The sequence below is a fragment of the Podarcis liolepis genome (genome assembly GCF_965112155.1).
Source record: "Podarcis liolepis genome assembly, chromosome: 4".
NCBI classification, from domain to species: Eukaryota; Metazoa; Chordata; class Lepidosauria; order Squamata; family Lacertidae; genus Podarcis; species Podarcis liolepis.
The window spans coordinates 99,160,820-99,186,391 of record NC_139558.1 but is presented as its reverse complement, the minus strand read 5'-3'; the positions used below and the strand labels follow the sequence as shown (position 1 = coordinate 99,186,391).

Sequence of the window (25,572 nt, the reverse complement as noted above, 5' to 3'; positions counted from 1 at the left end):
TGGAGTTGGGTAGAAGAGGGGTGGTCACATCCTGCAAGCACTTCTGTGGGGCGGGTGATTGCTTTCCTAGTCGTCCAGTGGCTGCATTCTAATAGGACTTGGGGTTTGCCTACTCACCTGAAAAGTGCCTTGGTTATTGGGCAAGAAAAACTGCTGGCGGGTTGGGCAGAGGACTTTGAAGAGCATCGTCTGTCCCCCTACAATATGCCCTTTTTGCTTCTTCCACCTTTCAGGAGAGCAGAACCAAGAGCCACACTACTTGGCTCAGTGATGGCTGCGACTTGGTGGAATGCTGTCTCATGAGACCAGGGCCCTGCAGGATTTAACCTCCTTCCGTCGGGCCTGTAAGACAGAGCTATTCCGCCTGGCTTTCAATTTGAACTTAGCCTGATCTTTTTATTCCCCTTCCTCCCCTCCCCTCCCCTTTTTATGAAGATTGCCCGCTCTGGGATCCCACAGCTAATTCTCGCCTGGTCTCCTCACTGGCCCAAACAGGACTAATTTAGCCAGCTAGCCCTGGTGATCATCTAATGTTTATTGGATGGATTTTCCCCCTAAATTGATTTTTGAATTCTGAATTTATTGTTATTCATGTTTTATACTGTATTTTATGCTGTTTTTTGTTGCATTGTTTTAAATTTGTTGTTAGCAGCCCTGAGCCCGGTTTTCTGAACCGGGAAGGGTGGGGTATAAATAAAAGTTTATTTATTTATTTAAATATTTACTTACTTACTTCAGCATTGGGACTGAAAACATCTGGCTCAGCACACTTTTTCAGCAGGGGGCTGGTCCACTGTCCCTCAGAACTTGTGGGGGGCCGGACTATATATATATTTTTTGGGGGGGCGATGAACGAATTCCTATGCCCCACAAATAACCCAGAGATGCATTTTAAATAAAAGCACACAGTCTACTCGTGTAAAAACACCAGGCAGGCCCCACAAATAACCCAGAAATGCGTTTTAAATAAAAGGATACATTCTACCGGACCGTCCGCGGGCTGGATTGAGAAGGCGATTGGGCTGGATCCGGCCTCCGAGCCTTAGTTTGCCTACCTGTGATCTGGCTGCTAAGTGGTGATGGGGGGCTGTTCTGGCAGCAGGAAGAAGAGCTCCTTGTAAATGCTTCTTCTCTCCCCGCCCCCCCCCCCCAGCCTCCATCATCCTTTTCCTCTGAGGGCTTTTGCAAAAGTCATGGTTGGAGTATGTAGTAAACTGGGGAGGGGACCCTGAAGAACACCCCCCAGCATGGTTGAATACTATCAGCGGCACCTGGTTTTCTGGATTCCTTCGGGCCAAAACAAATTATATGTCAAGTGTATTATTGTTGTTTTCCTGTATCTATTGATGTTTTTTAAATCACAGTAGTGAGGGTTTTTTTTGGGGGGGGGATCACAATGAGGACCATGGTGTGTGTCTGTTTGTGGGGGGGGGGGGTAGAGAGGGAAGAAATGGGATAGTTAATACTTCCCCTCTCTGATCAGTCCTAATGAAAATCTCCTTTTCACAGCTGCTATTTCTCCCTAGGAGAAAACTTCACCAAACATTCTGAGTTTGTTATCATGGACCACTCGTGAGAACTGTTAGGGTTGAAAAGATGTATACAGGTGTCATAATTATTTTTTTTTAATCCTCGTTCTTTGCACATGGAATATTTTAGAAACCAGGGGCAATTGTCAAGTAAGGGGCTGTTTGTATGTCTTTATGTTTAACTGCCTTTTGCAGAAAGTAAGGAGGCGCAGAATCTGAGTCCCTGGCTAGTTCTCCTGCTGACCTGCCATCCTTTTATTGCTTTTAATGGCTGCATTCTCTCTCTCTCTTTGCACAGATATTTGCTGTTTGACTTTCCCCCAGCTAAAGTACCTCATCTCTCTTCTCAGGTTATCCTGCTGGATATCCCACGGCTGCCCCCACCTACAACCCAAATATGTACCCGACCACCAGCCCAGGCTATGCCCCAGGTAAACGGAGATTTCTATTTTTCTGTTAGCCACATTTGGCAGTATGTACTTCCTTGTTTGTAAGCCACACGTTGTGGCTCTTGTGTCTGTGTGTTTTTCACCAGATCTTTCATTCTCTCAGCACCATTAACAGACCTGCCATTATCAACATATCTTTTTTTAACAAAATGTCAGGTGCTTTCTCAGTAAGAACTGCATGCACTATGTATACATGGCAATCCTGCCTGGTTTCTTTGATCGCTGGTTGTCTGTACAGTCATACCTCGGGTTACAGACGCTTCAGGTTGTGCATTGCCAGGTTGCGCACCGCGCTGAACCCGGAAGTACCAGAACGGATTACTTCCGGCTTTTGTCGCTCGCGCATGTGCAGAAGCGTTAAATCTCACTTTGCGCATGCGCAGAAGTGCCGAATTGCGGCCTGCGCATGTGCAGACATGGCGCTGCGGGTTGTGAATGTGCCTCCCGCACGGATCACGTTCGCAACCCGAGCATCCCCTGTATTCTGAAAATGGGCAGCAAAAATGTACAAATGCAATTGAGAAGTGTCATAATTTGGTGGTAGTTCAGTGTAGACCGCTAGATGGACCAATGGTTTGGGTCAGTACAAGGTCGCTGCCTTAGTTCCATGATCTAGCTTCCATTGAAGCAGGGTGTGGGAGGGTCCACCCTCCAAAAAAGGAGTTTAAGAAAGGGTAAAGATTGGGAACCACCGATACTAAGCTGTAAATTACAGACGTCCGGAAATACGTTCTTGCCTGCATTATTCTTGCACATTCCATCATTCCTACAAGTGGCAAGACCTTACTGATAAGTCAAATGTACTGAATTACTCAAAATGGATTCTGATTTGAAGCTATATATAGTAACAATATTTTTTAAAAAACACTTCATTTGGCTCATTTGCATATGAGAACTTTCTAAAAGGTGTGAGCGCCTTTCCTCCTACAAATGTGCGTTTTAAAAGGGAGATTTTAACCTATATTTTCCTGTATTTCTGTGCTTGCTGGAAAGAGATGCAAAGCATGTTAAAGCAATTCGTACAATATTGATCAAACAAACTTAATGTGAGCCCGACTGTCAGGAAATCTTGTTCTAACCTTTTAGCCAAGGGGCCCAAAATGTGTGTGTCAGGAACTTTTGCAGACAGAATGAATGTTTGATAAAATTGCCTATATTTTAATAAAAGATGGGTAGAGAATCTTTCCACCTCCAGCAGCTCCCTTAATTAAAACCTAATTCCTCTTTAGGTTTCTTGCTTTCTGTGGAGTTTTTTTTTTTTGAGGGGCGGGTATCTGCTTTGTGATTTCCATATAAGTGTACATTTAATTTCCACAGGGGCCAGCTCCTCCTAGATCCATTTCTATTAATAATACAGCAGATGATAATGCAGGTCATCCATTATATCAGCTCCCACCCAGAAGAGATGTTTGCTAAACTCCAACCACAAAATTGGCTGCGATTGGCTTGAGGTTTCCTTCTCTCTCCATTGCACGAGCTCCCCCCCTATTTGATACTGCATCAATAAAAATAATATTATAAAAGTTTAAAAACCGAGCTCAGGGCGGCTAACAGCAAATATAAAACATTGATTAAAATGCGACTTTAAAACAGTATAAAATACAACATAAAATGCAGCATCATATCAATAAAATTCAAAATTCAGGGGTCATGGGGGGGGAACCCCAGTCAGTAGACATCAAATGATCACCAGGGCTAACTGGCCAAATTGGTCCTACTAGGGCCAGCAAAGGAGACCAGGAAAGAGTTTAAATGTGGGGTCCCAGAAGGGTTTCTTCATAGAAGAGGAAAGGGAATAGAGGATCAGGCTAATTCAGATTGAAGGCCAGGCAGAATAGCTCTGTCTTACAGGGCCTGTGGAAGGAAATCAAGTCCTGCAGGGTCCTATTCTCATGGGACAGAGCATTCCACCAGGTCGGAGCTGTCACTGAAAAGGCCCTGACCCTGGTGGAAGATAGTCTGGCTTCCTTAGGGCCCGGGACCTTTAAGCTGTTATTACTCATGGACCTTCGGGTTCTCTGTGGGACATACCAGGAGAGGCAGTCCCATAAGTATGAGGGTCCTAGGCCCCATAGGGCTTTAAAGGTCAAAACCAGCACCTTGAACCTGACCCTGTACTCCACCGGGAGCCAGCGTAGCTGGTAGAGCACTGGGTGAACATGCGCCCATAGCAGGGACCCTTTGAGGAGCCTCGCTGCTGCATTCTGCACCCTCTGGAGTTTGTGGGTCAGCTTCAAGGGCAGCCCTGCGTAGAGCGAGTTACAGTAGTCAAGCCTGGAGGTGACTGTCACATGGATCACTGTGACCAGGTCGGGGTGGGAAAGGTAAGGGACCAACTGATCCCAACTGATGATGGTTTTGAAGGGACGCGGGTGGTGCTGTGGGTTAAACCACAGAGCCTAGGACTTAGAATCATAGAATTATAGAGTTGGAAGAAACCACAAGGGCCATCGAGTCCAACCCCCTGCCAAGCAGGAAACACCATCAGAGCACTCCTGACATATGGTTGTCAAGCCTCTGCTTAAAGATCTCCAAAGAAGGAGACTCCACCACACTCCTTGGCAGCAAATTCCACTCTCGAACAGCTCTTACTGTCAGGAAGTTCAGAAGGTTGGCGGTTCGAATCCCTGCGACAGGGTGAGCTCCCATTGCTCGGTCCCTGCTCCTGCCAACCTAGCAGTTCGAAAGCACGTCAAAGTGCAAGTCAATAAATAGGTACCGCTCCGGCGGGAAAGTAAACAGCATTTCCGTGCGCAGCTCTGGTTCACCAGAAGTGGCTTAGTCATGCTGGCCACGTGACCTGGAAGCTGTACGCCGGCTCCCTCGGCCAATAAAGCGAGATGAGCGCCGCATCCCCAGAGTCGGTCACGACTGGACCTAATGGTCAGGGGTCCTTTACCTTTTTTTTACTTTCAATGGCCCTGAGACTTTTGGCTTGCTGCTGCCCTTCCTCAGGTAAGAGCAGGACCAGCACAAGTCAAGTAGTCTCCACAGTGCTTACAGGAGCATCTTCCAGGCTTGTTGGCTTCCTGCATTTCTGATACAGTCTTCAGTCTGCAAACCATGCTGGTATTTTATTTCATTTTTCTACCAGCGTTGTAAGATTTTTCTTTTCTTTTGAGACAGGCACTTGGGGCCAGGATTAAGCTTTTAATTGGGGGTGAGGATTTGTGACATGTTATGCTTAGTGTGATGTTTATATATTTGTATTGCACCCGAAGCCCCAAGGAAGGAATATACCCAGAGTTGAAATAAATTGGCTCATTTGAACTTTTGTCAACTCGTTCCTTAGGGCTTGGGGAGGAACATGCTTGTCTAGAGTTAATTCATTAAAAATACCTTTGCTTAGTCTTGGTTTGACTCCCCGGTGAGCAGTTCCATCTGTGATGGATGTGGAGCTTCCACAATTGAGTGCGATTTACCTGAAATCGGTGGTTTACTAGAATCTCGAAGGCCCCTTGATACTTCTTTAGAGGCATTCGTTAACTTTATTTATTAATTGGTTATGTTTATATGCCACCTTTTCTCGAAGGAGCTCGAGGTGGCAGACATGGTCCTGCCCCCTCATTTAATCCCCTCAACAACCCTGTTCGGTAGGATAGGCTGAGAGGCAGCGACTGGCCCGAGGTCATCCAGCTAGCTTCATGGCCGAGTGGCAATTTGAACCCGCGTCTCTCCCAGCTCCAAATCTGACACTCTAACCCAGTGGTTCTCAACCTGCAGGTCCCCAGATGTTGTTGGACTACAACTCCCATCATCCCTAGCTAGCAAGGCCAGAGCTCAGGGATGATGGGAGTTGTAGTCTAACAACATCTGGGGACCCACAGGTTGCGAACCGCTGCTCTAACCACTACACTACACTGACTCTGAATTTTACTGAATTTTCATATATATATAGCTGTCCCATAACACAAGATCTCACAAGACCTGAGCCTCTAGACCAGGGTGGGAAACCTGTGGCTCTCCTGATGATGTTGAAGTGTGGTTCCTTGATGCCATACCATCCTAGCTGGGGCTGATGGGAGTGTGTGATGGTGTTTGCCTGTTCCACCAGTATTTCTTGCTAAAACTGGGCTGCCAGTTGTCTTGTGGCTATTCGTCTCCACCTTTCAAACTAGCCATTAGCTCAACTGCTGTGATGTCCTGGAATGTTGCTTCTTACGGCTAAGAGGAAATTATGAGAAACGAGGGCAGTGGAAGAGCAGTTTGTCTGGAGAAAGCCTTCACCTGGGGTTTAGGGGGATGGGGTTGCAGGTTTTGGACAGACAAAGTAGCTTTGAATATGGGAAAACTATAGTGAGATGGGGGGAAATGAAATTTGAGTGTGGTGGCTGAATTTCATATATTGATTTTTAACTAGCCAGCCAAATCTTTGACTGCAGGTCTCCAGTGGTGTATATCTATATTCCATTCTCCTTGCTGTGTATAAACAAAGGCAGTTGCCTTAACACAGGACTATTTAAAGAAAGCCATGCATGAAATAACTTCTTTCCCAAGTGTTCTACATTTAAGACTTTTTGCTCTATTGAATTTCAGCTAAGTAGTATTTTATCGGTGTCTCAGGCTTGCTAAGTTTTGGCAAGCAAGTCACTTGAAGGTCAGGCAGGACTTCATTTCCTTGAAGGAACCGTTGTGATGTTGAGATGCTCAATGCCTTTGCAAGAGATCTAGCTGCCATTTTGCCAGACTGGCCCCTGTGTTATATCCTGCATTGGGAATACTGGGATTGGAGAACTCACTCCAGAGTCTGTGAGGCTATCAGGGAGAAGTTGGGAATGGATGAGTGGAGGCATCAAAAATGCGTTGGTGGGCTAGGCATAGCAGTGAATCAGGATTTGGGGGGCAGGGATGGAAGCAAAAGAGAAGGACTGTTGAATGGGAGATTTTACGAGGCAATGATGTGTGTGGCTTCAAGTAGTCTTCCCCCCACCCTGACAGCCTCCAATTCCCACCAGCCCCAGCCAACATGGTCAATGCTCAGGGATGATGGGAGTTGTAATCCAAAAGAACCTGGAGCAGGGCTCCCCATTGAAGAAGGCTGACCAAGAGCAGGGATGGGTAACCTACGGCCCACCAGGTGTTTATTTATTTGTTAAATTTATACAAGATCTCAGGGCGGTTCACAGAATACAATACAAAATAAAAATGTTGTTGGACTACAACTCCCATCACCCCTAGCTGGAATCTGACAGCGTCCGGAGGGCCACAGGTCCCATCATCCCTGGCTAAGGGGACAAAGGGGTTGGCCAGAGAGGAGGGATTGCTTAGGAGGGAATAATTTTGCCCCTGTGGTGAGCCCTGCAAAGTGAGGATGAAGATGTTACCTTCTCGCCTGAAGTTACTGTAAAGGCCAGTGAGAGTGAGGGTATTCTTTCTTGTAGGGAGTGTCTTCACACTTAGCTTTGTGGCAAATTTCAGGGGCACCGTGGTGGAGAAAGGCTCTTGCTGGGGAGCCTCACTCTGCCAGGAACCTTCTTCACAGCAAGATCTGTTAATGCGGCCCATTCTATCAAAAGGGCCTATTTTCTCCTGCATGTCTGAATGTGCAGTCATGCTAGCAGTGGACTGATGGAAAGTGCTAGGAATTTAGGCAAGTAAGTAAATGAAACTCGGCCACTTTCTGCTATACTCTGAGGCTGCATTTCCTATACTCTTACTGTTTCCCTTCCCTGCTTGATGCAAACTACTAAAGGTAAAGGGACCCCTGACCATTAGGTCCAGTCGTGGCCGACTCTGGGGTTGCGATGCTCATCTCGCTTTATTGGCCGAGGGAGCCGGCGTACAGCTTCCGGATCATGTGGCCAGCATGACTAAGCCGCTTCTGGCAAACCAGAGCAGCGCACGGAAACGCTGTTTACCTTCCCGCTGGAGCAGTACCTATTTATCTACTTGCACTTTTTGGGGTGCTTTCGAACTGCTAGGTTGGCAGGAGCGGGGACCGAGCAACGGGAGCTCACCCCGTCGCAGGGATTCGAACCGCCGTCCTTCTGATCAGCAAGCCCTAGGCTCTGTGGTTTAACCCACAGCGCCACCCGCGTCCCTTGCAATGAGAACTACTACCTTCCCCTAAAAGAAGCACCTCCTCTGGACCTTCTCCAGGTACCCCGCACCTTCTGAAATCAGGTGGTCAGGGATAGGGCCTTCTCTCTGGTGGCCCCTTCCCATTTGTGAAATACCCTCCGTGGAGGGCCTATGAGACTCACTTTAATGACAGAGTGCCAGGTTGAAACATCTTTTTTTTAAATGTGCTGAGCATTTGATGGATCATTTGTTTTATTACTACTCTTCTCAGTTTCAAGGTAGGATTTAACGGGTGGGGCAGAATTTTATTTTTGATGTTTCATTCATTTTTATTCTTTGCAAGCCATGCAAAGAAACCCCACAAAGCTGGAAGGAAATAGAAAAAGTAGAATGAAATGCAATGACTATTTCTGATGACTGCTGTTCACAAAGGGCAGCTTCACACATGCACGTTTGTTGCCCGATCGCTGCAAAAGCAGGCGATAACTTCCATTTGCGAACGGGCAATCCCAGTAGATACACGTAGGAGACGCATAGGATTTACACGTCGCCTCAGATGCCATCCTTTCCAGCGGGCTCAGCTGAGCAGCCAGTCATGAAATGATGGGCATGCAAACTGCATGATCAAACCACAGTCCTGAAGCAAAAGCTCAAGGTTTTGCCCCTCGCGTTCTTCAGTGTATGGGAGGTCGTTTTGCCGATAATAGCTGGCTGAAAACAAGGCTGGGAGGGCATTGGAGTCTTTGCTTTGTGCATGAAAGGACAGCACAGCCAGTCAGAAAATTGAAAACAAAACACGCACACACCCTAGTGGATGAATACACCAGTGCTTGAATTGCACTCCAAGGAAGCCTACAGCCAAGGAGAAGATTGTATGCAACGGCAACAAAAATGTGGCATTTGCACAAGCAACATCCTGACCACAATCACAATACTGAGGGATGTGCTTTCATCGAGGAGGGTTGCATTTCCCAGATAGGTACAGTGGTGCCTCGCAAGACGAAATTAATTCGTTCCGCAAGTCTCTTCGTCTTGCGGTTTTTTCGTCTTGCGATGCACGGTTTCCCATAGGAATGCATTGAAAATCAATTAATGCGTTCCTAGGGAAACCGCCTTCAGACCAGGTCCGGGGACAGTCTGTCCCCGGACCTCTTCTGAAGGCTGGGGGGACGGACAAGGGCTTTTCTTCCCACCCCCAGCATTTTAAAAAACCCCGGGACAGCGGAGGACTTCTCCGCTGTCCGGGGCGATTTAAAAGCCCCTGGGAAGGCAGGCAGGGGGGACAAAGACTTTTGCCCCCCGCCAGCCTTCAGAAGAGGTCCTGGACCTCTTCTGAAGGCGGGCGGGGGGCGAAAGTCTTTGCTCCCCCCGCCTGCCTTCAAAAGGTGTCCCCGCGGCGGCGGGAGGTGTCCCCTGCCCCCCGCCCGGCTTCGGAGCACCGGGAGAAGCGATCTCCCCGCAGCCCCTTGCTTCAAAAGAGGTCCGAGGGCAGCGGGAAGCGAAGCGCTTCTTCCCCGCTGCCCCCGGACCTCTTTTGAAGCAAGGGGCGGTGGGGAGAAGCGATCTCCCCGCAGCCGCTTGCTTCAAAAGAGAAGACCCGCTGTCCCCGGGGCAAGCTTCGTTTTGCGAAGCAAGCCCATAGGGAAATTCGTCTTGCGAAGCAACTCGAAAACGAAAAAACCTTTCGTTTTGCGAGTTTTTCGTCTCGCGAGGCGTTCGTCTTGCGGGGTACCGCTGTAATCTGGCACACCCTATGCTGGGTAAATGTTATACCCCTTCCATAGGCACATTGCTCAGGAGCAGCATCTGAGCTATGTTCACGTTCACTGCAAAACACTAACGTTTCAGAAAGGCGCTCAGTTATTAGCCTTTTTTCAAGATTCTCAGAAGCCGGAGCCATACCTTTCCCCCACTATATTTCCCCCTCCGTCTGTGTGCAAGCACGGCCTTGAGAAGAGCTCAAAAAGCTTTGCCGACAATAGAGATCAAACCTGTGAAGAGCCAGCTTTCGCTTACGTCTGCCTCAGTGAACGAAGGAGCGCTCCCTTCCACGTCTCGTGAGCCCACCTTCTCAGAGCTGCCTGCCTTGTCCCTGACCTCCTGTTTCTCGCACCCCTGTTGCATCTCCCCACCAGCACAAAACTGCCCATGGTGAAAAGCCCAGACCATTAGCGAATCCACTACTGTTGGGGAACACAGAAGGGTGGGAGGAGGTATGTAGAAATAAGTAGGGCATTTTTCTAGAATCGCACTGTCCATTACGGCTTCAAAGGGGATGGACGCGCCATTGTTCAAGTAGCAGTTTAGAAAGATAGGAGAAGAGAGGGAATGAGAAGGATCGGGGGGCGGGGGCGTTGCTGAACATCGCTTTATGGGTGCTGCTTGGTTGCTTCTGCAAAATGGCTACTGTATTTTTCGCTCTATAAGACGCACTTTCCCCCTCCTAAAAAGTAAGGGAGCGAATGCAGGCGGGAGGTTCTGCTCAGCGCTCCCTTTAAAGAGCCGTGTGGAGCTTGTGTGCGGCTCTTGGGGGCTTTTCCCTGAGGAGGGAGAAGGGTTGGCACATACTCTGCACACTCTTTAAAGGGAGCGCGGCTCTTGGGGGAGCTTTAGCCGCGCGCAGCCTCTCCCATAAGCCAGGACAGCCAGTGGGATCGCTGTGCTGCAATCCCGCTGGCTGTCCTGGCTTCTTGCTTAGCCACGCGCAGCCTCTCCCGGGCAAGGGGAGCCTTCATCCCGCTGCCCAGGAGAGGTTGCGCACAGCTATCCCATAAGCCAGGACAGCCTGGCTTCTGGGATTCAGATTTTTTCCCCCTTGTTTTCCTCTTCCAAAAACTAGGTATGTCTTATGGTCTGGTGCATCTTATAGAGCGAAAAATACGGTGCTTCGCTGTTGCGTTATTCACCCATTTCCTACCATGACATTGATAAATATGCCAAGTATGAAGTTTCCTTTTGCAAAATCATACCATTGGCCCATCTATGCTTCAAGCCAGAAGTGGACCACATTTTTTTTCCTGTTGGGGAGAGGGGGGGACACATAGTAGCTGGGGACCAGGCTGGAGTCAAAAGTGGATGAGGCACCTCTTTTTTTCTGCCCCCTCTGTCTCCTCTTCCTCCTCTCTTTCTGCTTTCTTTCCTCCGTTCCACTATCACCTTCCCCCACATTGCCACCCTCGTGAGATTGGGCCAAGGGCGGCCTGTATATGTTGTAAACAAAAATCTGCCCTTATCCCTTATGGGGTATCCAAGAGCCCATATAGAGTCCTTACATAGGTTCCCTATTGGTAGGAGAAAATAACAGAGGCCAACCAGAGAATATTGAGAAGCAAAGCAGCTAGTAAGCCTGATCTTTATTCAAGGAACTGTTGCAACAGGGTCCCCACTCACCACACGCAGGAGGGAGGAGGAACCCAGAACAATGGTGTGCAAGCCCTTATATAGACTTTTGAAATTGCCCACCCGGAGCCCAAGACCACCCCCAAAAACATCATACATACATCATAGAAGGGTTGTAGCTCAAGACCACCACCCCTAGATACATTATACCTACATCACAGAAAGGGCGGTCTACAGCAGAAATCTGAGTGCTTTGTCTGCCAGGTTACCTTTTTAATGGTCACTTGATTGGATTGCCTGGGGAGCCTGACCAGTCTTGTGTAATGATAAATACTTCGTTCCTGAGTCAGGTCACAGGCTCCCACCCTATTCATATCTTACATGTGCCCTTAAGACAGGATTTGTGAAGGAAAAGACAATGGGGAGTCTTTTCCATTTTCCTTTGACCTTGCAGAGAAAACATTTGGTCAGTTTGGGAATCAAAAATGGCTTCAGGTCGGTCTTCCTTTGCTGATCTATGTACATGGTTGGTTGGTACAATTATATCTAAGACCTCGAAATTCCTATCACGTATATCCCGGGGACCACAGGTTGCTCACCTGTGCTTTCAGCGGAGATGCCAGCATCCAAAACTGGCACCATCACGTCGTAGGCCTTGCTGCTTCTCCTTCTCCGTGTTCCCAGTGGCTGCAGGAGAGGCGATGGATGGGCCCCCTCCATGTCAGGATAGGAATTCTCGTGATGGATAGAAGCGAAGAAAAAGAGAGCGAGAGAAGTGGGGGACTGCAAGTGCAGAGGAGAAGAATAGTGTGAAGGTGGGCGAGGAAGTAACTCACCTGCCCAACCATCTCTTCCTTTTCTCAGTGTCCACTTTTGCAAAATATTCTGTATCTCCCTCCTCCCACCACAGGCAATTAGGCGATTTGAGCCAGCAAAATACCCCCTGCGTCCCAGTTTCAGATCCCCACTTCCTAGACAGCCCCAAATCAGCCACAACTTTTTATCGATGCCCCAGGCAACTGCTTATAACAATCACCTGCTGTGTAAGATAAAATAATTTCGAACCAATCTCTCAGAACAGGTTCGGCTGTCCCTTTATATGCCTTATGTCGCCGCAGCGAAGGGGATGGCTGAACTTCACGAAAAAGTGGTTTTGGGGTTTCGGTTTTTTTTACAATGGATGCTTGCGCCTTCATCATTATGTTTGCCCCCTCGCTGTTTGTCCCATTTGTAACATCTTCTCTTCTGTCTTCACTCAAGCGACACTTCTGATGAAACAGGCCTGGCCTCAGACATCATCCTCTTGTGCCACTGAGGGTACCTTTCACCTCCCAGTGGACACTGGGACCGAGAACAGAACTTACCAAGCTTCATCAGCAGCATTCAGTAAATAGAACTTTATACTTCTGGGGATTTTCTTTCTCTGTGTGTGTGTGTGTATGTCTGTGTTTCTTTCTTGATTTGGGAGGGGGTTTTATTGCCTGCTTTGCATTTATTATTTCTATTATTATTATTATTATTATTATTATTATTATTATTATTATCGTCATTATTATTATTTTTGCAATTAGAGTTGCCAGGTCAAGAGCAGTTTTCAGGTCTCAAGCCTGAGACCTAGCAAGGGCTCCCAGGTCACAGCATGCTACAATCAGAAAACACATTACAGTGGTACCTCGGGTTATGAACTTAATTTGTTCCGGAGGTCCCTTCTTAACCTGAAACTGTTCTTAACCTGAAGCACCACTTTAGCTAATGGGGCCTCCCACTACGCGATTTCTGTTCTCATCCTGGGGCAAAGTTCTTAACCCGAGGTACTATTTCTGGGTTAGCGGAGTCTTTAAACTGAAGTGTTTGTAACCCGGGATACCACTGTACAGTTATCAAGCCACCTCCTCCCATTTTGGAGACAGAAAACCGGTTTGGTTTGGTTTTTTAATAGTTTTTATTAAGGATTTTCAGGTGTGTGTGCTTTTAAATTGTTTTTTAGATTGGAAGTCAGTTGTTGTAAAAACTCCTTGCGCTGTTTTACAGAATACTTTTTGCCTTTGGCAAGTCACAAAGAAGGGTTATGATGAACAGCCTCTGAGGGTCTGTGGGCCCTCACAGTCTCAGCTATGTGCATAAAAACATAAGTTTCATTCACTTTGAGGGGCCATAAGGGGTGAGTGGACATTAAGGCTGAGAGGGGGCAGTCCTCACATTGCTGGACTCCAGCTTCCATCTGTCACAGCCATTGTGGCTGATGGTTAGGGATGAAGGTAGTTGAATAATTTCTGGGAGTCCACAGAGTTCCCACCACTACATGAAGCCTTCATTACCACTGTGCAGAAGAGAGCCCAGGACACAACAACTTTTGCAAGTGCTTCAGGGCTTAGCTAATGTAGCCCAGGCTGTGTAATAAACATAAATCTGCCCTTATTCCCTTATGGGGGACACAAGAGCCCTTATAGAGTCCTTTGCAGGTTCTCCATTGGTAGGAGAAAATAACAGAGGCCAGCCAGAGATTATTGAGAAGCAAAGCAGCTAGGAAGCCTGATCTTTATTGAACTGTTGCAACAGGGTGTCCCCTTCACACTCAGGAGGAGGAGGACCCCGAACCAAGGTGTATCCGCCCTTATATAGACATTTTTAATTGTCTGCCTTGGAGTCCAAGACCACCCCCAGAAACACCATACATACATCACAGAAGGGGTGTAGCCCAAGACCACCACCCCAGATACATCATACCTACATCACAGAAGAGGCGGTCTACAGCAGAAATCTGAGTGTGTTGTTTATCTCCTGTGTGGCAAATTACCTGTTAATGGTTACTTGATTGGATTTACTGGGGAGCCTGGCCAGTCCTTTGTAATGACAAATACTTAGTTCCTGAGCCAGGTCACAGGCTCACCCTATTCATACACAGACATACCCTTAAGACAGGATTTGGGAACAAAAAAACAATGGGGAGGCTCCCCCACCTCCTCCCTCTTGGCAGAGAAAACATTTGGTCAGTTTGGGTGTCAAAATGGTTTCAGGGCGGTCCTCCTGTGCTGCTCCAGACATGTGGTCCACACATCTATGTATCGGCTTGGTTGGTACATTTATGAACTATATATATATATATATGTATATGTATATGTATATGTATATGTATATGTATATGTATATGTATATGTATATGTATATATGATCTTACTGTTTTTAATTCAGCTGCTCAACCCACCCAAAGATTTGCTGTATCATTTTGTACCGGCTGAAGTTCTCTTAAATAGTTTGTCGTCTTTGGGTTGGTAGCTGCATACACATATAGATTTTGGCTTGTTCCCAGAGATTTGTAGGGTAGAAGGCACACAGTGCCTCTGTGGCAAGACTCATCTCGGTAGCTTGTAGTTCTATCTGCTTTTCTCTAAGCCTGTGCAGTGCGCCGTCATTTTGAAAATGGACGTGCTTGCACTCCCTCTGGGTTTTTAAGCTGTGGGTTGACGGTGGTCCAAGCGAGGTGTGCTTCTGTTCCTCTGGGGAGTTGCGTCAGTGTCTGTGCTGGTCATGGTTATTTGGTACAGTGCAGAGGAGGATGTTTCTGGGACTTCTGGTCTGCGAGATTTGTGAGATTCTGGCCTTAAACTGGAAGGCAGCTTCTAGTTGATGTAGAATAATTGGGGTTTGGCTTTTGCTGCCCACCTCCCCAAGGGACTGAGTCCCCTAACTCCGTGATCGGTCAGAGATGAATGGATGGAAGCGGGATCCAGAGAAAAGCAAGGCAGATCTTTATTTTTCTGTTGCAACAGAGTTCCCTCCCCTCCTTGCAAGAGAGACCAAGAACAAAGTGTTCAGGAACCTTTAAAGACTTTGAATTTGCCCAACCCCTTAGCCAGAGACCACCCAAAAAGCACCCAACATACATTGTTGTAAATAAAAATATGCCCTTTTCCCTTATGGGGTATCCAAGAGCCCATATAGAGTCCTTACATAGGTTCCCTATTGGTAGGAGAAAATAACAGAGGCCAACCAGAGAATATTGAGAAGCAAAGCAGCTAGTAAGCGTGATCTTTATTGATCTGTTGCAACAGGGTACTCCCCTCACACGCAGGAGAGGAAGAGGACCCAGAACAATGGCCTGCAAGGCCTTATAAAGACTTTTGAAATTCCCCTTCTCTAGATCAGGACCACCCCCAGAAACATCATGCATACATCACAGAAGGGGTGCAACCTAAGACCACCCCTCAGATACATCCCACCTACATCACAGAAATTTAAATGTTGTTTTTCTCTTCTCCTTGTTTATCTCCTGTCTAGCAGGTTGCTTGATTGGATTTCTGGGGAGCCTGGCCATTCTTTTGTAGTGCTAAAATACTTATTTCCTGGGCCAGGTCACAGGCTCACACCTTATTCATATCTTTGAGACAGGATTTGTGAGGAAACAGACAATGGGGAGGCTTTTCCAGTTTAACCTTGCAGAGAAACATTTGCTCAGTTTAGGAATCAAAATGGTTCCAGGATGGCTTTCCTGTGTTGATCTATGTATGTGCACTTATGAACATTACTATATATTTAAGACCATAAAATTCCTATCACATTATTCCCCCCTTTGGGGCTAGAATTTTTCTTAAAAATTTTTGCCCCACAAATAATAACATCGTATGTTGTAAATGGATGTCTTTGTATAAATATATCATATAAAAATAACACATGTTGCGTTTTGCTACTAAATTACTTGTGGCATTCTAACATTTTGGGAGGGACCATTTACTCAATAGTGTTCTATGCTTTACACCTAGCAGGAAGGTAAGGTCCACTAATGACTGAAAAGTGCAGTTTGCTTCCCCCCCCGCCATTTTTGTGTTCTCAGGTGTCAAGGTAGCTCTTCTGTGGTCTCACACTGACATAGTGCTACAGCAACACATCCTGTCTGTTGAATCCCCTCAGGGCTTTCATTTAACCATGTTGCCTGGCATTCACCATAGCTGGCACAGGTTTGGGCATCTCGTGAGGGAGAGGTCTTCGCCTTGGCCTTTAGCTATGGGATTTTATTATAGGCTGTGGTCTTGCACTCGCACAATGGGAAGTTGCTCACTTGCACTTAAAGGACCAAAAGCTAATTGCAGCCTGGATACACTTGCCCAATTCAAACTGAGTCCAATTTGAATTTATCTTGCCCCATGGTTCTCAACTCTTCAAACCAATCTGTTAAAAGAAAACCATTCTTAACAAGGGCAGTTGTCCAAATAAGTCAATTTAAGTCTATAAGAAATCATTCCTGCTAAACCAAAGCATATCCACCTTCATGTTTCTTAGAAGCTTCTCCTTGGTAAAGCAAGTTTAGGGAAAGTTGGCAGAGTGCCAGGTGGAACAATGAAATGTGGTTATAAATTGAGCTAAACATTGGACTACACAATAGTGTGAAATGTGGTTATAAATTGAGCTAAACATTGGACTACACAATAGTGTGAGCTATTAGAAAGTATAAAATGCATGAGAATTCTCCATTGGTGTGTAAGCAATAAGACATTAAATATAAAAACAGTTACACACAATAAATTTCCCCCCTTTGTGGAAATCACACTGTCAGACACATTTCAACATTCTTACATAATAACACATAATACAAAACAAAATAATTAAATATCTGTTGCATATCTTGACACAATTGTGATCTTTTACGTATGTATCTTTTGAATCCTGGAGCAGAGGCTTGAGGTTCAAGTGAAAAAATGTCCTTGCAATTCAACTCCTCCCCCCTTTGTCAGCCCCACTCCCCCCTCAGTCTATAGCCTTTGAAAGAGATAACTGTGGGCACTTTGAAAACTCTGGTGTTGCAGGTCTTGTGAGTTGAGGGGTTGTTGCTGCTTTTCATCATTGCACATCTGTAGAAGTGATATCCTGTAAGGGGGCAGGGTTTTGGGGAGACTTAAACACAGTTAGACAAGGAAGGGGGAAAAGGCAAAAGGGATGTCCTTGAGTTTTCCGTGGGAAGCTGCAGATAATAAAAAATCTTAGCACATTAAGCATTTTATTTATTTCAATATTATTATCACATTTCCAGATAATTACTGTTACTATCTGCTAAGTTTGTTTGCTTTCCTTCACTTAATTTTTGTTGTTGTTGTTCTTTTCATATTATAAAATAAAAAATTACTCCACATGTATAGAAAGAGAACTGTAAAAAATACAAAGGTTAAAAAATAAAAAGAAAGCAAAAAATTAGATTACCAGTTAGATGAAAATGGACTTGACACAAAGACATCAGATTCAGAAAATAACTATTATTAAATAGTACAAAGATATTATCAAAACCACACAGATTACTACTGGACTGGGGGGAAAAAGGGAAAACAATGGGGAAAACTTAAAATTCACCATGTGCTATCCAATAAAAGAACTTCATGAAACTGACTTTCAACATGTGATGAACATGTCCCCAAAGTAAAACACACACACACAAAATGAGCTATGAGGAACCAAAAATAAATAAATGCTAAGACACACAATTAATAAGAAACCTGAAGTAATCTGTTTTGGCATTCTAACATCCCAAATGAAAATAAAAGTGTTTCTTGATGTGACATCAGCTGTAATGTTAATAGCGGAATACTGGGAAATGAGTTAATACCAATAAAAATGAATGGCAATTTAAAGTTGTGCAGGTACCTTGCACTAGCCAAAATGACAGAATTAATAATTGCTCAGGCAAAAAGGTAAACAATACCATTCCACAAACAATGTTTGGTTGTGCTTCGATTAATTTCATATATATAATGGAAGAACTGATAAAACGAACGAAAACAAATTATTTGTAACCTAAAAAAAAATGTCAAAGCCACAAAGAGATAGATGGAAATCAACTAATATAGCAGGGATTCAGACTTGTTTTGCTGAACAGAAAGAAAGTGACTGTTTGCCTTTAAGGGAAGAAAGAAAAAAAGAAAAACAAATGCAATTACTTTTATAGAGTATTTAAATCACTGTTTGCATCCCCTCATTATCATTTGTGCTGTGGGAGAAAAGAAAGGACACTCTGTTAAAAGGGAAAATTATTTCATGTGAGAGGTCTGTCAGGAAATGCTGTTCCTAAAATGCATAGGCATACACACATACACACACACCAATGGTTCCAAGTTTTACATAAGGAAATTTGGAAAGGTTTCTCCCTGCAGCACACTGCTCTCCAAATCTTCTCTCTCCCCCCTCCAATCTCTCTCTCTCTCTTTTTTTTAAAGCTGATCTAGCCTCTGTGCATGTGCAGAGTTCATGTCTCAGCAAACCTTTTATACTATTGAAAATGTTGCATCCTTTGGCTAAATTAGAATAAGGAAGGGAAAGGTAAGGAGTAGATTTTTAAAAATAGGGTTAGATTTTAAAACAACAAAAAAGAGAAACTCAGCAATTTAAGTATTCACCAAAGCTAGCAATTTCAGCCGAAGCAAAAGGAGTGCTTCCTTTATGTACAGGAAAGGGCTATCATTATTGGTCATTTTATCTGGTCATTCGCGGAACAATCAACCGCTCTCTTATTTATGAGTAAAAATGGCCAGGTAAGGAGTAGATTTTAAAATAGGGTTAGATTTTAAAACAAAAAAGAGAAACTCAGCAATTCAAGTATTCACCATTCAGCCCAAGCAAACGAGACTGCTTCCTTTATGTACAGGAAAGGGCTAATATCCCTCTGGCCATTCGCGGAACAATCAACCGCTCTCTTATTTATGAGTAAAAATGGCCAGAGAGTTAGAATTCATAGGATTTTATTTTTTTTTTTTAACATTCTCAGCCTTACCATTTGCAGACAAAATTTTCTGCCCTTTATTTACAGGATGGATGGTCAAGGCTAATTCTACTTGATTATTCATTTGTATGTGCTTAAACTTTGAGTAGACTTTTAAGTCTGATTTTTGTAAATAATAGACAAGATGATAAACATTGTAATCACTTAAATGCCTGATATCACCAGTTCTGCTTCAAACATCATGGCTTCACCTCACAGCTTTTAAAAAACAAAGAGCAAATCTGGGCTGAATTTCAACTCATCAGCCACAAATTGGGAAAGTTGAAAGGGACCTGGGGTCATCTAGTCCAACCCTAAAATACAGGGTTCATAGCAAGATTTGTACTACCAGAGAGACACACACATACTTATGTACACAGACACAACTGGGGAAGAGACCACAAGCCATGCGCCTATCACAAGCCATGCGCCTATCATGTACTAAGGAAGAGGAAAATAAAAGTACCCAACCCTTTTAGCAGATCTTGAAGCTAGTTTGAGTGAGTGTTTACTTCCTTAGACTAAAGAGTGAAAGTTCCTAGATAAATTATCTTTAAAGACTGAAGTGAACATTTTTTCTAAGATAGGGAGAGGATCTCTTATAAAGCATAGTTAAAACAGCCATAGATTTGATTTAAAAGGAATACAAGAGTGAACAATTTTTCCTGAACTTGCAGAGGAATAGTAAGCCTAATCTATGCCCCCCCCCCTTTGCAGTTTCCTTTAAAGGAAGCTTACTCGGGAGTAAATTTACCTGGCACAGAATAAGAAGGAGAAGGGGAAAAAAACCTGAAAGAGACAGAATGAAACAAGGGGGGGCATATTCTAAGAAAAGAGGCCAGGACGTCTTATAGAGACTGATATCAGGAGCCTTACAATAACTCTTCTGTCCAACCAGATCAAAGTTAAAACTGGACTCATATATTTTTCTTAGAAGGAACACCATACTTTCATAGGCATATACTTAATGAAGTACATACACTGCATTTTAGCTTGAGAGAGCAGTTGGCTCAACTAGGCTTTTGCAGCAGAAACATTAGGTTAACTTAGACTGGAACACAGGTGTACTCACAAACTCAAAACTTACAACACAACATCATTTACAATTAGACTTAAAATCACCCTCCCCACTGAAACTAGAGAAAGGAGGTGGGGTAATCCTCCTTTCAGAACACAAGTAGCACGTATACAGGATTTTACCACTTGGGAGAAAAACTCTCTTTTAGAGCCTTCTCTCAAATAACAAACATTTGCACACTTCATTCTCCATTTTGTCTTGTTTTTAAGACTGATAAGGTTCAACATGACTTCCTTAGATTTAGAATTTGGAGCAAGCTTGCATTTTTATTTTAGATGGCACATTTAAGATAAGCAGCTGCTGGATGTTACCTAAGTACAATTTAAACACAGGAAAAACGTTTCTTAAACACAAATTGAAGGGGACTGTCAGAGTCCAGGCGGGAAGTAAGCACCAACTGGGCTTCTTTCCCATCAGGAGTCTGTGGGTTCATTTCTTTTGATTGAGGTGCACCCATTTTAAGAATTTTTAATAGCGCTAGCTTTTACTTTTATACTGCAGTCGGGGTTTTATCCCCACTTTTCAGGAAACACAATAAATAACCCACAGTACACTCAATTTGGACAACTCCGAGAATTTGTACTGTGACACACCGCCGTTCGTCTGGCCTGACTTACTAGGCTGGTACAGCTGTTGGCCTTTCCTGGCTACTAAGCTAACAGTGCGGCCAGCGATCTCAAACCCCCCCTTTGGTCATTACTCAGCCAGGGAGCCCACAGCAACCTCCTGCCTCTTACAATCTAACCTGAGAGTTCCCTACTGGACGCTTGCGTAGCGCAGTGCCAGATTGGGACTCAGAAATGACAAAGAAGGAAAGGAATCAGGTGCCCTTGCTTTCTCCGCTCACAGGTCATCTCTAACAAAGATCGCCATGGCAGAGGTGCGGCTGCACCTGGGAGTTATAGTTTTGGGAATTATAGTTTTCAGTGCAGAAGAAATTGCACAACCTTTCTGGGCAAAACTCCGAAGGAATAGGTTGGCATACAGAATTAAGTGGAAGAAATCACACACAACCTTTGCCTGGGCATACTCCGAAAGGCTAGGGCTGGTGTTGAGATCGAGGGGACAGAAAGAAGGAGAAGGCAATTTTTAGATGAGGGAAAAAGTAGAAATTTTAGATTTGAAGGGAAAAGGAAGAATTAAAGAATTTTGGTTGCTGTGGTTTAGAGACCCCAACCCACTACCCGTGTTTCCTACTTAATACTCACTTCCGCATGCGCTGTTCCTGGTGATCCCACGATCTCTTGACTGGTTGTTTAAGGCCGGCCTGATCAAGCTTTGCTTCCTCTGGTTAGCCCCGCTGAAACTCCAGTTATTGCCAGACCCTGGGACCGATGGAAGACTGGTTATTCCTCCTGGCAAACTGCCTGGTGCGCGCTGGATAACCAGTCCTTCCTCGCCTCCAGAATCCGGGTAACCAAAAGTCCCTTCGTGGTCGCCATCTGTTGTAAATAAAAATATGCCCTTTTCCCTTATGGGGTATCCAAGAGCCCATATAGAGTCCTTACATAGGTTCCCTATTGGTAGGAGAAAATAACAGAGGCCAACCAGAGAATATTGAGAAGCAAAGCAGCTAGTAAGCGTGATCTTTATTGATCTGTTGCAACAGGGTACTCCCCTCACACGCAGGAGAGGAAGAGGACCCAGAACAATGGCCTGCAAGGCCTTATAAAGACTTTTGAAATTCCCCTTCTCTAGATCAGGACCACCCCCAGAAACATCATGCATACATCACAGAAGGGGTGCAACCTAAGACCACCCCTCAGATACATCCCACCTACATCACAGAAATTTAAATGTTGTTTTTCTCTTCTCCTTGTTTATCTCCTGTCTAGCAGGTTGCTTGATTGGATTTCTGGGGAGCCTGGCCATTCTTTTGTAGTGCTAAAATACTTATTTCCTGGGCCAGGTCACAGGCTCACACCTTATTCATATCTTTGAGACAGGATTTGTGAGGAAACAGACAATGGGGAGGCTTTTCCAGTTTAACCTTGCAGAGAAACATTTGCTCAGTTTAGGAATCAAAATGGTTCCAGGATGGCTTTCCTGTGTTGATCTATGTATGTGCACTTATGAACATTACTATATATTTAAGACCATAAAATTCCTATCACAACATCACAGAAGGAGGTGGTCTCCTTTGAGAGTGTTGCTTCTCTCCTGTCTGTAAAGGCAAAGGGACCCCTGAGCATTAGGTCCAGTCGTGGCCGACTCTGGGGTTGCAGCACTCATCTCGCTTTTCTGGCCGAGGGAGCCGGCGTACAGCTTCCGGGTCATGTGCCCAGCAGGACTAAGCCGCTTCTGGCGAAACCAGAGCAGCGCACGGAAATGCTGTTTACCTTCCTGCCGGAGCAGTACCTATTTATCTACTTATCTACTTGCACTTTGATGTACTTTCGAACTGCTAGGTTGGCAGGAGCAGGGACCGAGCAATGGGAGCTCACCCCGTTGCAGGGATTCAAACTGCCAACCTTCTGATTGGCAAGTCCTAGGCTCAGTGGTTTAGACCCACAGTGCCACCCACGTCCCTCAGTCTGTCAAGGTACCTGATTGTATTAACTGTGCAGCCTGGCCATTCCTTTGAGATGGTAAATACTTTGGTTCCAGAAACCCTTATTTACAAACTTACACCTATTGATAGACTGCTTAGCTTAAGAGAAACTTGCCAGGCTGGATTTGCCCCCTACATTCCAGGCAATTTATTAACTGGATTTGCAAGTGAAAAGACAACTGGAAAGCTTTCCCCATCTCCTTCCTCCTCCTACAGAGGAATATTTGAGGTCATTTTGGGAGAGTCAGAATGGCTTCAGGATTGTTCTGTTTCTGTGTCTGCGGTGTGAGGGCACCCCAAATTTTTACAACACAGTATTGCTGTGATTCAGATCCCAGAATGGTTTGCCTGTGGCGAGATCCATGTGGCGCTCAGTCCTGTGAAGAATGCAACATGGATTCTGTTTTGCAGGCGTTGCATGTTCAGTTTAGGGTTGCCAGACGATAATGGTCTTGGAGCTAGATTCTTCTTCTTCTTCTTCTTCTTCTTCTTCTTCTTCTTCTTCTTCTTCGGTAATCACTCGTAGCTGAGCAAGATTGTCTTCCATAAACATGGTTTTAACAATGAGTCTGGACGTGACTGTGGAGGCCAATTCTGGATCCACACATCCTTCCACAGTGGGGACATTGGTTTCCGGGCAGGAGTTGGATTTGCCAAGCGTGCCTTCCTCTTAGCACGTTTCTCCCTTGCTTCCTGAGTTTGAGTGTCTTCAAAGCCCATGACACTTTTGGAAAAGGCTGTTCTCCAACTGGAGCGCTCGCAGGCCAGTGTTTCCCAATTGTTGGTGTTTATACTACATTTTTTAATTACCAACCTGATAAGCCTAAACTGGCTCCCACCCAGATAGCTTTTTAGCTATGCTTGGCTATTTGGTTGACAAATGCAACCTTAAGCAGTCTTTCTCCCGCACCCACCCCTAAAAACCCATTGTTTGCTAATTATTCTCTGCGAGACAACCTTCCTGCGGTTTTGTGTTGACGTCCCAGATTGCTCTTTTCAGGCAAGGTTGCCGCTTTCTATTTTTCTGCGTGTTTGCAAAGAGCAAGTCCTTGCTCTGTTTTTAATAGGAGCCGAGCAGATGCAATGCTTCTGTCAATAATGCAAATGGGCCTGTAGAGAGAGCAGAGGTGCATACAAAGCTATCAGAGAAATCTCTGCTAGGCTAAGGTGACCTTTGGTGATGTAGGACAGCCTAGTCTCTGCAAGGAGTTCAGAGATCTCCCTTCCCTACTTGCTCAGCTTGCTTTGAACTCTCCCCTGCCACTCTGACCCTGTTCAGCAGGTGTGGCTGCTTAAAGCCGAGTCCTTTGTCTAAAAGGAGCTCCTGCTAATTTCAGATGTGAAGGAGGGAATAAGGCAGGCCTGGTGCTGTGTGTTTGCTTTGCTTACAGGCTAAGGCAGACCAATTAATGACTCTGCTTGCAGCCTCCTCCTGCCAAGTCTGTGCGCCTGGAAACATAAGTGTTGGAAGGGTGCCTGTTTTTAATCACGCAGAGTCTGCCGCCGACAAAACCCGAGTCCTCAAATAATAACATTGGGTGGCATGCATGTTGTACCTGGAAGAAAACATCATGTCAGATGCCTCTGCTAGCTGGCCTGCGCTCACATGCCCCAGGCCATCTGGAGCAGCCCTTGCAATATTTATTTATTTAGAAAACCGACCCTCCCCTCCAGTGCATTTGCTTCCATCAGTGCAGAGTGCAATAATAAAAAACGAACCCAAAAGAAATAAACCAGCGCTGTGAAAATGGAAGCAGTGGAACAATGTGCCTTCTCTCTCCTTGTGGTCTGCATTGCATGGGTTGAAATTATGAATGGGGGTGGTGGTTGGTGAATGTGTGTGGTTTGAATGGCCTCGGTCCAGTAGACCTGTAGGAGCATATCTACCCCCATTGTTCTGCCCGGACACTCAGGTCCAGCGCCGAGGGCCTTCTGGCAGTTCCCTCGCTGCGAGAAACCAATTTACAGGGAACCAGGCAGAGGGCCTTCTCGGTAGTGGCACCTGCCCTGTGGAACGCCCTCCCACCAGATGTCAAAGAGGAAAACAGCTACCAGACTTTTAGAAGACACCTGGAGGCAGCCCTGTTTAGGGAAGCTTTTACTGTTTAATAGACTATTGTATTTTAATATTATGTTGGAAGCCACCAGAGTGGCTGGGAAAACCCAGCCAGATGGGCAGGGTATAAATAATAAATTGCTATTATTATTTTTTTATTATTTGAAATTCAGAATACGGTAGCCTACATCTTGATTTGGTTTCATTGCGGAATAAGTGGAATGAAAGAGAATCGTTAACTTCTAGCAAGTTTGAGGACTCACCTCTCTCCTCATCCTGGGATTCCAGTAGGTTGGCAAATACCTGTCCCAGGAATGTGACTGAAGAGTGGTGTGGAAATACTTACGATAAATAAAATAGCAGGAATGGTAGTTCGGCAATATCTGGGCTAAAGGTTCCCCCCATTTTTGTGGGAATGTTCAGGGATACAGGAGAGGATATATTGTCTGATTATATCCTTTTCCAACTTGTGTTAACAAGTTCGCAATTTAGCAGAGTAACATTCCCCCTTTTAAACTTGCAGCGGATGCGTTTGCTGAGGCTCGCTAAAGCCTCTATAATAACTGTTCTGGTATTTTCCCCTTATTCCCTCATAAAAGATAAGACACGACACAGTCTTCTATAAAAGTATAAAAAGGTTTACTCACATACCATTCTGTTCACAATAGGATCCCAGAAGGCAGACTTAGCTTAGAAAAGTAACATATACCTAGAAACTATCTCATAAGAAGACAGTCCCTTTGTCCTCTCTTGGCTAGAGACAAGAGAGCATCTTTGGCTAAGCAGAGGTTGCTTCTTCGATGCATGT

At 45.2% G+C, this 25,572-nt stretch overlaps 1 protein-coding gene across 5 annotated transcripts in view; it reads left to right on the top strand.

Moving 5' to 3' along the window:
* The window catches only part of FAM168A (family with sequence similarity 168 member A), a 188,231-nt gene that overhangs the window by 145,320 nt on the left and 17,339 nt on the right, over positions 1–25,572 (top strand). For 3 of the 5 annotated variants that reach the window (XM_083499982.1, XM_083499984.1, XM_083499981.1), the window contains exons 4-5: positions 1,880–1,960; positions 12,599–12,724. In XM_083499982.1, coding sequence (XP_083356108.1) covers positions 1,880–1,960; positions 12,599–12,724 — 207 coding nt within the window. The remainder of the gene's footprint in view (positions 1–1,879; positions 1,961–12,598; positions 12,725–25,572) is intronic. The other 2 variants (XM_083499985.1, XM_083499983.1) reach the window with 1 other exon arrangement.